General features: G+C 28.3%; 2 protein-coding genes across 2 annotated transcripts; one reads left to right on the top strand and one right to left on the bottom strand.

Annotated features, from left to right (window-relative positions):
* The first annotated feature begins 5,888 nt into the window (after window positions 1-5,888).
* LOC100780466 (probable membrane-associated kinase regulator 2) lies at window positions 5,889-8,570 on the top strand. The gene is made up of 2 exons (XM_003525319.5): window positions 5,889-6,880; window positions 8,175-8,570. Exons 1-2 carry the CDS (start codon window positions 5,911-5,913, stop codon window positions 8,246-8,248), a joined length of 1,044 nt encoding a protein of 347 aa, XP_003525367.2. The 5' UTR covers window positions 5,889-5,910; the 3' UTR covers window positions 8,249-8,570.
* A 3,948-nt stretch (window positions 8,571-12,518) lies between these two features.
* On the bottom strand, window positions 12,519-13,696 carry LOC100781009 (uncharacterized). Its single transcript, XM_003525320.5, has one exon. It carries the CDS (start codon window positions 13,472-13,474, stop codon window positions 12,800-12,802), a length of 675 nt encoding a protein of 224 aa, XP_003525368.1. The 5' UTR covers window positions 13,475-13,696; the 3' UTR covers window positions 12,519-12,799.
* Window positions 13,697-15,245: the final 1,549 nt, after the last annotated feature.

The following is a 15,245-nucleotide window of genomic DNA, read 5'->3' as shown; positions in this document are numbered from 1 at the left end:
AAGTAAATCAAATCACTATAAAAAAAAAGTAAATAAAATCAAGTTAACGTACTTTTCGGACACCCTGTATTAAATTGTATGACAAGTTAATTTACTTCGAAACCTCAAGTCCTCAATCTTTACTTATGTACTTATAAGTATTTGCTGATTCCTTTTGGATTGACTATAAACTATAAAGCATAAACACTATAAGCCTATTAAAACTTGGGCCTACTAGATTACTATATAGCGTTTGACTGACATTTGAATAGTCAAGTATAATTAACAAAAAAATTAAACTTAAAATGGGTGGATTAAAAAAGAGAGCCTTGCTTTTAAAATCCTAAGAAGCTTTTAGGAAAGTTAGCAGACATGGCATGCAGGAGAATCTCCCTTTTGCATATCAATGCCCAGTGAAGTTTATCATTTAGAAAGAACACATTACGTGGAAATCAATGTAAATATATTCTTTTACTTGTTTCATGCTCATAGAAAAGGATGCTTTCTGTACAAATCCCGATTTTCACAGAAATCCATTTCAAGTTTAATATTACTTTGTTGGAATGGAAATAGGGATCTTTTATGGTACAAGCAAGTCTACTTCTCATTATTGTTATTATAGCCCGATATGTTACAGGGGAATGGATGGGAACCGGGAAAAATATAGACTTAAATATGATTATTGGTTATTTTAATTTTGGTTTTTTAAATTTTTATTTTATTTTATCTTTATAAAACTTTTTTTAATTTAATTTATGTTGTCAAATAATATCATTAATTAATGACATAATAATCACGTTGATTGTTTAATATTTTGTCGTGTCATTAAGATGATAAGATAATTATTTTTTTAGTAAATTGTGTTTTTAATAAGGAGTTTGAAAGCATAATTTGGGGCTGCATGTGAGACTTATTGATGATACTACAAGCATAATTGCTGTGTCATCAATCAAGTTATTATTTTAGAACATGGAATAAAATAAATATAAAAAAATATTAAAGGACTAAATTAAAATAATCCTATCTTTTAGGGATCAAAATGATATTTAAGATAAACAAAATATTTAGTTTTTACTATTGACTATGCCCTATGAAGTATAAACATATGTAACTTTTTTATTATCATGATATTGGTGTATAATATATATCAATTTTATTTGATTAATATTCATCATGAAACCTAACTGATTATTTTTAATGAAGTTTCTCCTTAATTTTTTTTTTTTCATATATAAGTCTTAAACCCAAAACTTTATATAAAATGATTAAATTTAGTATCACTCGGACCAATGATTTATTGGTACTAATGTATTGAGATAATTATTTTATTTAAGAAATTTGATTGTAAAAATAATTACATTTAAGTATTATTTCTCTATTTTAATGAAATATTTTATTACAAATTTTATGATATTTCTACAAGGATAATTACAAATTCAAGACCTCCATTTTAATTTTGTTGGTATTTTTAATTAAATTGTTTGAAGTAATATGTTTCCAATAGGCTCTATTATTATTAAATCTTAATATTTTTATTAATATTTTTTATTTAAAAAATTATATCAGTGAAGATGAATTCAACTATTAATGTTTTTTCATTAGTTTATAACAATGTAATTTTATGATTAAAAATACTGCATCGGATGAATCTTGTATTTACTATTTTAAAAATTATAAATTATGATCTGCAAAAGAATTTAAGCAATAAATAGACAATGTCACGGTATATCTTGAAAAACTAAATAATTAAAATTTATTAAATTTTTTTATAATAGTTACATTACATCAAACCTATGAAAGTCCGGTAAACTCAACTCGTAAAATCAATTTATAAGCTCGTAAGAGTTTATTCAATATAAAAATATATTAATATTCTCAAATATAAAATTATAATTAAATATTTCAACCCTAAAATAAATCAAAATAAAATATTTTAACATTAATTCAATAAATTAATATAATCTACATCTAAACAAACATAAATTCATACAATACAAAACATAAATTTTTTAAATAAAAGCATTTAAAAAAACATAGATATAGTTCAAATGTTCATCAAATGCTCTAATTAAATCATCTCCACCATCATCTTCAAGCTCTTTTCAATTTACTCCAAATTTGATTTGATTATATCGAATTACTATGAGTTTGGTCAAATTCTACTAAAATTAGTTCGAGTTTGATCCAATTGTATCGAATTTATACTGAATTTGATTCGATTTTACAAAATTTACTTTTAAGTTTGTTAGGAAATGATTATGTGTGTGATTCAATTCATTGGAGTGTGCAAACTCGTAAAATAATATTATTTTACGATTTAAAACTAGAAATTGATAAACATGAATTAAAAAAATAAGCTAAAAAAACTCATATTTACATATAGTGCCCCCGGCCCCCCACCCCCCGTGCAGATCTTGATATTAAGATTTTCTTCCTTGTTGATAGGTGTGCCTTCATGCCTTGTACGGGCAAAGGGCAACTGAGCAATCAAGAATCAATAGTTTCACAAATAAGGAAACTTACAAGAGGTCACACAGTAGAGACATCTTGCTTGATTAAATATTCAAATTTTACCTTCGAAAAGTGACGGGTCAAAAAATCTCTTCTTTTTTTCAATTATGAATATCTATCTAGCTAGTATATTATACTCCTCCTCTGTCTTCCAAATTAAACAATGAAACGGTACCTAAACGTGTATGGTTTGATAAATGATACAGAATCAGAAACGGGGTGGGTCAAATCATACCAATACCAAGAATAGATGGGGCGTCTCGCATGATAGCACATGATATTTATTTTGTTCCTTGATTAGAACTTGGGCACTAATAAATGGTATGGGGGCTTCATCCTCATGCTATGATCATCTCACACTGCACATGCATTGGCTCCACTTTTCCTCATCTCTGCTATTCTTCAGACCTGCATCCCTGAGGAGGGTCCCCATTTTCTCTGGGCAGTTTAAGTCTTCTTCACATGTGAACTCAGAGAATATAATCCATGCCACTGAATTTTATGTAAAGAGTTTTCCACTATAAAAATATCGACCGTATAAATTAATAATCTAACATTTTAATATAAGGACTTTAAAAACTGGAACACGCATAAAATTTAGGTATATTTTTTTGGGGGGCTTGACAGCGCCATGCCAGACACATTGTACAGTACAGTACAATGCAATTGAGCAATGGAAGACAGGGCCCATTACTTTGCAGGTAGGTAGCTAGGTCAGCACTCAGCACTCAGCACTCTGCAGCCTAAAAATAAAGGAAGGAAAGTGATCGGTGTGTGGATGATAAATTTAATAATATCCTTTTTCAACTTTTGTAAATTGTAGTAACAGATAGGATAATTAATTAATGCCAAATTTATTAAAAATTAAAATATTTTTCGTCTCTTTTTATAAAATTGACAAAGTTTAAATTTTGTCTCTTAAAGATTTTTTTGTTATTTTTTATCAAAAACAAGATTCATTTGTATCTAAACTAACGATACTGTTTTTTTTTATTAATTATGTATATAATTAATGTAAATATAACATTTTTTATACACTATTTGATTTTTTAAAAAAGAGAAAAAATAGAATAATTTTATTTTCATATAGAAAAATTTCCAAGAGAGATATACCTCCTTTAACTCATTAAAAAGCATAAAATAATCTATAAAATAGAATAAACAACCTTTTAAAAAAATAACAATCGATTTAAAGTTTTGTACTTTTACTCAATGAATGAGTTTAGCTCAATTAATAATAAATGTTGAGTTTTTGTGAGACTTGTGATTCATTATCTTTTGTTTTTAAATTGAGTTTTGATTTTTTTAAAATAAATTATCAAATAATTAAAAATAATTTTATATCACAATATAAATTATTTTTTAAATCTAAAATATAATTTATACATGTAAATATATTTATTTATTATGAAAAATAATTATAATATAATTTATATATTGAAAATATTTATTTACCATAAATTTTAAGTTATACAAAAATAAATATTTATGATGTATAAGTATAGTACAAACTAAGATACTAATTATACTTTTTAATCATATAAAAAAAAATTCCTTAAACTACTAGTTTAATATTAATTCTTAAAATAAACTGATAAATTAACTAAACAGAAGATAATTTAAGTTATGAAAAGCTCCATTCAGTTTGTTTTTAAAAATCTTCATGTAAGTTGGATGCTGCAATGGCTCTTCTTGTGGTGTAACCTACTGCATCAGAGACTCAAATCTAAGATGAACTGCCAGCTCGGTATTCCAAGTCCTATGTCTCTCCTAGCTGCCATAACGTCGGCTTCCGAATTGCACATTCACAACATCATTTTTCAAACAGATTGTGATTGTTCTCTTCTCGAATCAAAGAAATTCACAAGCACAGAAGCTCCTGCATCCTCAGAAGTTGTGCTGCTAAATTAGCAACTTTCCAAAACCCTAGATTGCGATCGTCCCCGGACTAAAACGGGTAATTTCATTTTAAATTTATTTAAACTAATATCTAAATAAAGATAGATCCTAATTTTTTTTATTACTTTTAATTATGAAATCCTAAAAAATTGATGAATTTGATTTTTTTTTAAATTGTAAAAATTGAATGACTTTAATTTTTTTTTTTTTTTATAAATAAAACCACAACATGTGTTAACCCTTTAAAGTTGTTCTAATTTTTTTAATTATTTATTTAAAGTCGTAAAATGTTTAATAAAGTCATGCTAATTTTTTTAAAATATTTAAATTAATTTGGAACGCCCTTTAAATTAGTTTTAATTTACACTTCTGAATAGTGATTTATTCAATATTTTGTATATTTTGGTATATTGTTTTATTTAATATTTTTTTATAGGTCTAAAAAATACTTATTGTGTAGAATTAAAAACAAAATCGTAATAACTATATATACAAATAAGTTGACGGCTAATATTATTTCTACTTTTATTAGTAAATTATTTTATGTTGTTATTATTAAAATAATTTTATCAAATAAAATTAATTAATAATATTGTAGGAAATTATTACTTTAATTAATGATAAATGTAAAAACTAATTACAAATATTTAAAAATAATTTAATATCATTTGATAAATTTTAAGTTAACATAAATAAATAATATTTTAAAAAATTTAATATTATTTTTTAATATCAATAACAAAAATACTAAAAGCGTCAAAACAAAAACGGGTAGAAATTAAAATGACTTTAAAATTGTTAAAAATTAATTTTAAAAAAATTAAAATACTAAAAATTAGAATAACTTTAAAGTGGTCAAACATGTTACGACTTCATATGAAAAAAAAAACAAAAAAAAAACTGAAGTTGTTTGATTTTTATAATTCCATTTAAAAAAGTCAAAGTCATTAATTTTTTATGATTTAATAATTAAAAGTCATACAAATTTATGTAACTTATCCTTATTATTTAGATAAGATTTAATTATCTATTTAATTTCTATATTTTAATTCATAAAAAAAAATTCTTGTTAAATTTTTTTAAATCCGTTAATTAAAGGATTTTAACTGCACATGAAGGTAAACTTCATGGATAGAGATAAGTTTAAAAATTATAGAGGAATTAAACCTTTAGATATTAATTAAAAAATTGTCTCCATTTCATAAATTTTAAATAAAATTACCACTTTTGATCATTTAATTGGGGATTGCACTTTATTTTAGAAAGTTAATCGGATCGAATTGCTCATTGCTTAATAAGGACACATATCTTTCATTCGATAACAAGTATTTGATTATAGTCATGTATTGAATCTCTCATTTTATATGAAATAATATAAGTTTATTCACTTTTAAAAAAATAAGTTTTGGTCAAACTTTCAATTTAAGGAGAGAATAGCTTCCAAAATTTGGAATTAAATAAAAATATTTATAAAATTGTGTCTCACACACACACACACTATGTTAATGTGACTTGTCACACATGAGTCACCCGCGCAATGGACAAAATAAAGGGATAGCCAACAAATTCTCCTTCTCTAAGTTGTCTTTTAAAACCTTGTGTGTCTTGTATTGTTTTCTGGCTCTCCCAACCATGGAAGGCTGGAAAGCTGGTGCCGATGCCACACTGGCCTCCCCTGACATCGACGCCGACACGGACGCCGACGGTCCTTTCTTCGACTTAGAGCTTGCCGTACCCGATTCCGAAGAAGACGACACTAATGATAATAACAACAGTGACTCAGCCTCAGAGAAAGAGTTCAAGTTAACGCTTTCTCCTTCAACTTCAAGCAATGATTTCATCTTCAACTCCCAACCTAATAACTCCAAGCCTCAGTTCACTGCTTCGCTGTTCAAATCCGCCACCAAGTTACGCGTCTTCATGTTGGGCCTCAAGAAGCTCAAGCCCAACGCCCCTGCCGCTCCAAACCTCAAGAAGAAAAAACTTTTCACCGTCAAATTCAAGGCGGAAGAGTATCCCATTGTGTCCTTGTTCTCCAGAGATAACAGCTCCAGACCCAAAGCCTCTCAGAATCACCACACAGACGAATCACAATCATCACTCTCAGAGACACTTTCTTCTGCTTCCGAGGAGAAACGCTTAATGCGAAAGTATTTGAAAATGGTGAAGCCTCTGTACGTGAGGGTTTCTAGAAGGTCCGAGAAGGTCGACGTGAGTTCTCCTGAGTCCGCTGAAGCTTCTACGGTGGCGGAGAAGATTCCGACGGTAGCAGAAGATTCTGAAAGTGCCAACTTGAAGGGTCCGAAGCAGGGGAATGTTGCTCTGCCTGCGGCTCTACGCAAGCATTTAGGAAAGGGCCGTTCGGCGGCGGTGGCGGCTCCGGCACCGCCGTCGGTGTCTTCGAAACGGCGTGATGATTCACTTTTGCAGCAACATGATTGGATTCAGGGTGCTATTTTACACTGCAAAAACTCCTTCAATGCTTCTACCGGTAATCTACTATTACTACACTATTCTGTTTTTCCCTTCGTGGGGACCATTTATTATTATTGTTGGAAAATATTAAAATTACACTCCAAGAATCAATGGAAGAAGAAGAAGAAAACGAGGAGAAAAATAATAAATGTGATGGATTTTTTTTAAAGAGGAATAGAATCAATATGTTGCGGGGTGATTGAAAAAAAAAATACTTGTCCTTAAATATATGTTTAGAAGTTTAATTTCTATAAGATTGATGCTTATATTTGTAAGATTAGTATTTTTAATTTTTATAATTTGAAAGTATTTTTTTAGTTTATATAATTTAGAAGGGATGTTTTTAGTTTTTATAATTTATATTTTAATTTTATTTTAGTTCATATCATTTGAAATTGATTATTTTAGTCTCTATAATTTATATTTTAATTATCTTTTAATTTTTATTAAAAAAATAATTAGTTATAAATTAGTTATAAATTATTAATTATTATTTTTATTATAAATTACCTTGCAATAAATTATTACGAATTATTTGTCAATATTTTTAGAATTAATTGTAATTGATAATATTATTCATATTTTGATGATAAAGACTAAAAGAAAATTAAAATATAAAATATAAGACAGAGACTGAAAGAAAATTAAAATATAAATTATAAGGATTAAAAAAAATTACTTTCAAACTATATGATTAAAAGAGAATTAAAATGTAAAATATATGAATTTAAAAAATTACTTTAAAATTATAAAGACTAAAAAATACAAATGATAAAATTATAAAAAACAAATGAGTAATTAAACTTTTTATAATTACTCAGTAAACAAGTCTGTTTTAAATAAATTTTAGTTTTTAAGAAATTAATCCTTATTCCTTCATTCTAACTCTCAACTATGGATACTCTAGTTGATCCAAAAAAATAAATAAAAATTGGAAGTGAGATAAAAGAAAAGTTATTAGGTGTAGGATAATAATAATAATTCATTCTAACTACAATACAAATTTAGATGTTTTTACTTATGTTTTTTCATTAAAATTAGAGTTTCCATCATAATGATCCATTTAAAACTTAGAAAGATAGATTGTCTTGTAATGAAATTTTAATTTTATTTGGAGAACAACGATAGGTAAGGTCATGAACTTAATAAGGAACTGTATCTATATTTTGTGATTATTATTATTAGTATTAGTATTATTATTATTATTATTAATTTGAATGGTTTAGTGGCCTACTTTAAAGCTTGGTTGTTGGAGAGTTTTACTTGATTAGTATTTATTATTCACTCGTTGTTTTGATTGATATATACAGAATGCGAGACTTCTCAGCTGCCACGATCAGTGAGCGACATATCTCCTGAACTATCTGAAAATTCTAAAGAATGACAAGTGCCTTTGAGATATAATATAATCAAGTTTCATTGTCTCAAGGACCGAAGGAAAATGTTACTACGTCAGACCCATTGTGATGGTGCTTTTGGGAGGAAGAAGGAGAAAAAAAAACATGTGAAAGTGACAATAGTTGTTTGGCTAGGGTGGCTCGTTTTTCCTTAGTAATTTTATGTGTATTTATGTATGTATATTGTAAAGCTCTTCTTTCTGAGAGAGTGAAAGAAAGAAGAATCGGATCTTTTTTATGTAGTATGGTACCACAGACACCACTTTTGAAACAACAGTGCAATAGAAGTGAAAAATTAGGTTTCGCCAATTCTATATTCTTGTCCAAATAATCGGTTTTCTGATCATGTTCTCCTCGGGAACCTGGCTCAGTGCTTGTCGATTAAAGAAAAACAAGAACAAACAAAAATATGGTGCTCCAATTAATAATCATTGGTGTAGATTTGATAAAGTTAGTGGCTTTTAATATTTTGTAGTATCATAGTTAGTCGAGACGACGGAAAATGCGGTCAGAGAAGTGGGAAAGATGGGGACATGAGCAGTGAAAGTGAGATCTTCTTTTGGGTGAAGGGAAGGAAAGGTGTTTTTGACTAAGACACAAGTGAGTATTTAATTTGCAAAACCAAAAATCAGAAGAAAGGGACAAGTGGCTTGCTTATCTCTTTCACTTGAGCGTGCATGGGTTTGACGGATTCCAACGTGTCTGATGCCTTTCAGGTATCGGAATGGGTGAAGCTGTGTCTGTTTTGAATAAATGTAAGTTTAGATTAAAATTAAAAAAGTTGGGCACAGACTTCAATATAAATCAAACAAATAAAAAAAAGAGAGAAAAAAACAAGAATCTTGATACTTTTTAGTACTTCAAATGTGATTAAAATTATTTTTACTTCAAAACTTAAAAGTACTTTTTTACCTGAAATTTAAATATGCATTGAATAATGTTTCGATTATCCACTCTACTACTTTATCTAACGGTAGTAATTACAGGTCGTAAGAGGTTATGTTATTTAGTTTTGGCTTAATTGTCTGTAGTTTATCAAATGAATTATTTTAGTCCTTCTTGTCTCAATGTTCAAATCAAGTTCTAACATGGGAATGGAATAAAGCTGCTGCCTGCTGGTGGGTTCCCTTATTCTCTGACAAATTGGATTTTAAATCCGAATGAATGTATTGGGATCAGGTAGTTGTGATGGAGTTTTCGGATTGTGTAAAATTAAGGAATTGTGGATTCTGGTATTCGTAGGGGAAAAGGAACAAGCAGATGGAAGGTAATTTATGTCTGGAGCTGTTATGAGTAATATTCAGAGTCAAGAGGCCCAAAAATTTTCTAACAGATAAGGAATCAACGGCAGAATATGGTGCAGAGAGAAAGAAATTAGACAATATATATTGGTGAAGTTACAGAGATGATATGATATAACTTTGGCGTTTTCGACGCATTCATATTTCAGTTTCGAAGCATGAGGATTTGTTTGATTTGAGCCAGCTAAGGAATTGAACGAGCAAAGGATTCTGTCAGCAATTTTAAGATCGTAACTTTGATGTATTTTTAGTTTTAATGCAGTTTTTATCTTGTTAGTGTTTTGATAAGGAGTTTTTCGAAGGGAGTTTCAAGTTTGGTTTGTTTTTAGTTTGATCCTCCATTGGCTAGAAAAGAAAGAGAACAAAAATAAGTAAAATAAACGACGTTGAACTTGTTTTTACACTCTATTTTAATGTAAAATGATTTTTATGTTAATTTATTTTTATCCCATTTCAGTTTACCCTACCAAACAAGGATTTTAAGTAAAATAAACGACGTTGAACCTTGTCTTTGTGTATTCTGACCATGGGTGTTTTTTTTTGCCTGGATATGACACTACCTGTTCTAAATCTGAGTCTTATTAATAAGAGTAATGCTGTTTAGTGTGAAAAAATCATTACAAAATTGAGTATGAAAGAGTGGGGAATTTATAACCATGAAGTCATAAAGGTGTGTTGCTATAAAAGAAGATTTTATATATTTACCTATTCCAACTTAACATTTTTAACCAATCACATGTTTCATAAAATTTTCACGAATTTAGGTTCGTATTGAAAACATTTTCCTATTAATAATTCTCAACTTTGCTTTTCAAACAAAGTTCTCCTACTTATAAAATTAATAACGGATGAGTAGGTGATCTGATTTTATTTAAACAACAATTTTGTTGACATATTCATCTGGACTTAAATACAATTAATTAATTTTGCTTTAGTCAAGGAGGTTGGTTTAATATTATTCAATTCTATTAATTATATTTAAAAAATACATTTCCCCCAAAGTGTCCATTGGATCTAGAATCACACCTGATTGATAGGCATTTTTCTGATAGTATAAAATTATAAATAAGTAGGATCAAAATAATTAAAATTTATTTATATTTCAATCTATTTTTTTCACGTATAAGATCAGTTTTTTTAAAATTTATTTGTTGAAATAAATACTTATATTAATAAAATATTTTTTTTATTTTTTAGTGTATTTGTCTAATTTTCCTATGCCTAAAAAAATAGTTTTCTACGAAACAAATCCTATTTATTTCTTAAAAAACAATTATATAAAAACTGCTTTATTTTAAAGTTATTTTAATTAAGTTTAAAAAAATTCACCAATAATTAGATCTGAAAGGAGTGACTTCTCACTAAAAAAATCAGAAAGGAATACATGTTAGAGATGATGTAGCACTAACAAGCTAACATGATACTCGAAAATAAAATTGAAAATTTGTTCAATGTGAGATTTAAACCTACTACCTCATGATTTAACACCACACAATAGATGAATAGGACACTAATTAACTTATCCATAAAAAATACATTATATATAACTTAAATATGTTACAACTATTTATAAAAAAAATACATTATATATATACTAATAAATAAATAATATAGTATTATAAAATTAAATAAATAACAACTTATACTTTTTAATATTATATATCTTAACTATAACTTATTCATTTGTGTTAAATAATTTTTATTTTGTAAAGGTGCATTTTCATTTTTATTTTTGTATACTGTAGTGAGTAGTGACAGAAATTAAATGTTATTATTGATGTAATAGTGTTTTTATGTCACTAAAAATTAAAATTAAAGCAACCTTTTCAATAAAATTTATTTCATTATTTAACATTTTAATTAAAAATAAAATAAACTTTTTGAATTTAATAACAATCATTTTTTTTTGTATTTAGTTAAAAAATCATTACGTCAATAATAATACCTTATTTGACTAACTAAGATAATCAAATTAATTACTTCACTGGAGAGTCAGTGAGTTCCATTAACAGTGGATGGCTTGGCATGGTCAATTACTCAATCATATCCCTCGGAAGGCTAATGTTTCTGCAGATTCCCTTGCGGGACTTGATACACTGAACTAACAACTTCATCTCTTATTAAAAAATTTCATTTATGTTTCTCCGTCTTTATCCTTTCCATTGTACCAAAAAAGGTGCCCCGTAACACTTGTTAATTACTCAGTTGTAAAAGGATCGATATAGCTTTTATTCTTAAAAAATACTCAAATAAGAGGAATATTTTAATGCACATGCATGACCTACACCTATTTCATATTCATCCTATTGATTTTTACTACTAGAAACGTATCAACATTAATTAGTGTCTTGCTCCAACATATCATTAGTCCATTTCATATTCGCTATTTATATATATCTCACACAATGACACAAATCAATTGTTTCATTTAACACATTAATAAAAAAATGAATAAATACACATTTTAGTCCTGATGGACTAAATCTGAATTTGTTATTAATTTGTAACATTTTTTTTTATATTTGAAGTTTAAATTTAAATTTTTTTATCTTTTATTATCAATGTCATCGTTTTACATTTTGAGACCGAACTAACTTATCCTTATTTTTTTATATTATTTTTCACTCATTTTTTATGCTAAAAAAAAGAGGGAAGACTTAATTGGATATATTTGCAAAATAATAATGTAATAATTGTGAAACATATCATAGCTGTTATGCGACGAAATCAGTTAGTTGGCTAGAGAAGTATTGCATTCTTGTTTGCAGAGTGGAAGGAACAACAACCTGCTCGTTGATAGTTCTAGTCTGGCTGTCAAAAAAACCTATGTAATGGGCTCCTTGGAGCTTGTGTTAGGCATGTAAATTGATTTAAGCTATTTTAATAAGAAAATAAAAAAAAATACACTTTAATTATATAGACATTAGTCAAACAATCTGGAAGAAAAAATCTTGAAAAAAATACTGTAATCAAGATAAACTTCTCGTAATAGAAAAAAGGCTAGGAGTAATAGTTAACAACATTTACCAAAAGGTTAAGGATGTTGTTAACGAAAATTCAAACCATCTATAATCAGATGCAGATACAATTCAAGTGTACAATTTTCATCTGTAGATGAAACATCTCTGAGGAGAAACAAACAAACCTACAAGACCTGCTATTTTTCGCTAGATGGCACAAAACTAGTAGCACAATCCTAACAGTAACAGGTTTCACAAAAATAGTATTGATTGCAACCTAAATATCAACGGCTCCAAGACAATTATCACCATTTGTGACCGACCCAGTGGTGATGTTGTATCCAATGGTACAATTCATCTCAACCACAACCTTCCTCGGAAATATGTTGAGTATTTTCACCTTACCATCTATCCTTGTATAGCTGCTGATATTCAAAAACTGATCCCTGAGGTCAATATTCAAAGTTGGGATTTCCAAAAGCTTCTTTGACATAATCTCCAAGGTCGAGTTTACCCTTATGGTCCTTCTTGCCTTGGCCTTACCCGGTGGAGAAGTACCCTCACCTATTCTCACACCATCATAGTAAACAATGGTGCTGGTGCTTCCAAACCTCAGGGTAAAAGCGTTTGTGTTCTTGACAAAGATATCAGCAACAAGTGTAACGTTGTTAGTGGCACCACCGTTTGCAAAAGTTCCACTGAGAAGGGTAACCGAATTCATCCTCACCTCGGGTTCTTTGACATTGTAAACGGTGAAGCTCAAGACTATCAGTATGACCACGAGTATCACAACAAGGGCAGTGAAACAACCGCAGCACAGCACGAACTTTCTTATGCGAATGATTTTCTGTTCGGATGTTCTCTCTTGAAACTGATCTTCTTGTCTGCTGAACTGGGTTGATGATATGAATGGAGCTAAGGGCTTCATCTGCTGATCAGGGCTCTGAGCCATACCCTGGTTTTTGTGGTGGTTGTGGAAATTTTAATTTAGTATGGTATGGTCTTTTTTGCCTCTGTACATTATGATTTATTGGCCATTGGGTGGTGGCTACTTGGATCAATTTCCATTATGTAACGTTTTCCAGATGGTTGATTCTACGTTGATAGCGATGACTCTGTCTTAAGTACCTATATAACGTAATATGATTGACTGAAATTTTATTCTTAACATTATAATTGTCTTAGAGTTCTAATATATTGTGATATAATTGATATATAATTTCTTTTTTTTAATATGAGTTTAATTTCTACTGTTTAATAAGAAAAGTTTACCTCTTAAATAATATTAGTATGTTAAGAGATGAATCTTTTAACTTTCACATAAGATATTCATGTTTAGCAACAAAAAAAATAATGATAGATAAATTATCATTCATTTTAATTAAACACCTTTTTTTTCTATCAGGTTATAAATTTTATTATATCTATAATTTTTTGGATAGCATTTGGGTATCTATCAGACATTAAAAAAAAAAAAAAAAACACTCTTTGTGTTACCTTTAGCTATTGCGCATTAAGGAATGATGGAGTCAGTCCAAGGTTGATGTTTTCCTGTACGCGTTTCCAGTATTTGCACGGCTTGACGGTTGACTAAATGGGGACTTGCTTAAATTAAAGGAGAGGGAATGATTAAACTTTATTTGAGTTATGAATTAAAAATGGCGATGATGAGTTAAGAGAAGTGACTTTGAAGGATTCTAGAAATAGCCGTGCGGGAAAAGACACATCCGGCCTCATTAGAAATGCAATAATGCAGAATTTCGGATCAGCAAATTATAAAATTAGGCCAAGTTTCGTGCCACTACCTTATCGATTTTTGCCGAGTGTAAATCACAAATTAAAATATGTTTGATTCGGTCATGAAGACTTAGCTTTGGCATTTGGAATATCATTTTTTAACCCACAGGATTCTAATGTTGGCTATTCCCATAAAACTTTCCTCGCCATTATATTCATCTGATTTCCCTTATTAGGTGAATCAGTCAAAGAGACGTGATAAATCGTTTTTCATAGACCAATTTTCATTTGCTTGTTTCTGTTAATTTCTTTTTTCCCAGTTCGGAAAAAGATGGCAATGCTGAAGTAGGAAAAATAACTACCATTTTAGCCCATTGGGCTGGCATTTTACACTACACCCATAAATAGGGCTGCTTTCAGTTGTCCGTTTACTGTCATAAATGTATTCATGTTCTTAATCCTCTTGGTGTGCCGCACCTTCCGCTCTCAATTGTTCCACTGTATCAATGATGATATAATAATATAATAAAAAATATTCCCAACAATATACTATTTGAACATTATTAATGTGTTTGCTTTTTTTTTTTTATCGTAAAAAATTCTCAAACATGAAAATTACTCCCTCTGTTTTTTATTTACTTACTTAATTTACACATTAAAAAATTAATTAATTTAATTCTTAATGATAAATTTATCTTAATTTATATTTATGTTTTTCAAAACTACCTTGTTATTCATACTTCTCTTTTTATTTTATTTGTTTGTCAATAACAGTAATTAGAAATATTTTAGTCTAAAAATATTTAATGTGTGAGACATTAAGAATTAAGTCATATAAAAAGAGACAAATATTACTTTTAATTTGAGTTTTATAGATAGAAAATGAGAGTTAAAAATAACAACTAATTATTTTTTTATAAATAATCCCACTGGACCAAAATTATTGATGTTTAAGATTAATACACACAACTTAAAGAATATTTTAA

Source organism: Glycine max, chromosome 5 (assembly GCF_000004515.6).
Source record: "Glycine max cultivar Williams 82 chromosome 5, Glycine_max_v4.0, whole genome shotgun sequence".
NCBI lineage: Eukaryota > Viridiplantae > Streptophyta > Magnoliopsida > Fabales > Fabaceae > Glycine > Glycine max.
Note: the sequence above shows the minus strand (reverse complement) of the source record. Positions and strands in the feature narration are given on the sequence as shown.

Bases quoted from the DNA above. Each gene is read 5' to 3' on its own strand.
- LOC100780466 (XM_003525319.5), top strand. From the start codon at position 5,911: ATGAGTCACCCGCGCAATGGACAAAATAAAGGGATAGCCAACAAATTC. The intron at 6,881-8,174 runs GTAATCTACTAT...TGATATATACAG, and splicing joins CTCCTTCAATGCTTCTACCG to AATGCGAGACTTCTCAGCTG.
- LOC100781009 (XM_003525320.5), bottom strand. From the start codon at position 13,474: ATGGCTCAGAGCCCTGATCAGCAGATGAAGCCCTTAGCTCCATTCATA.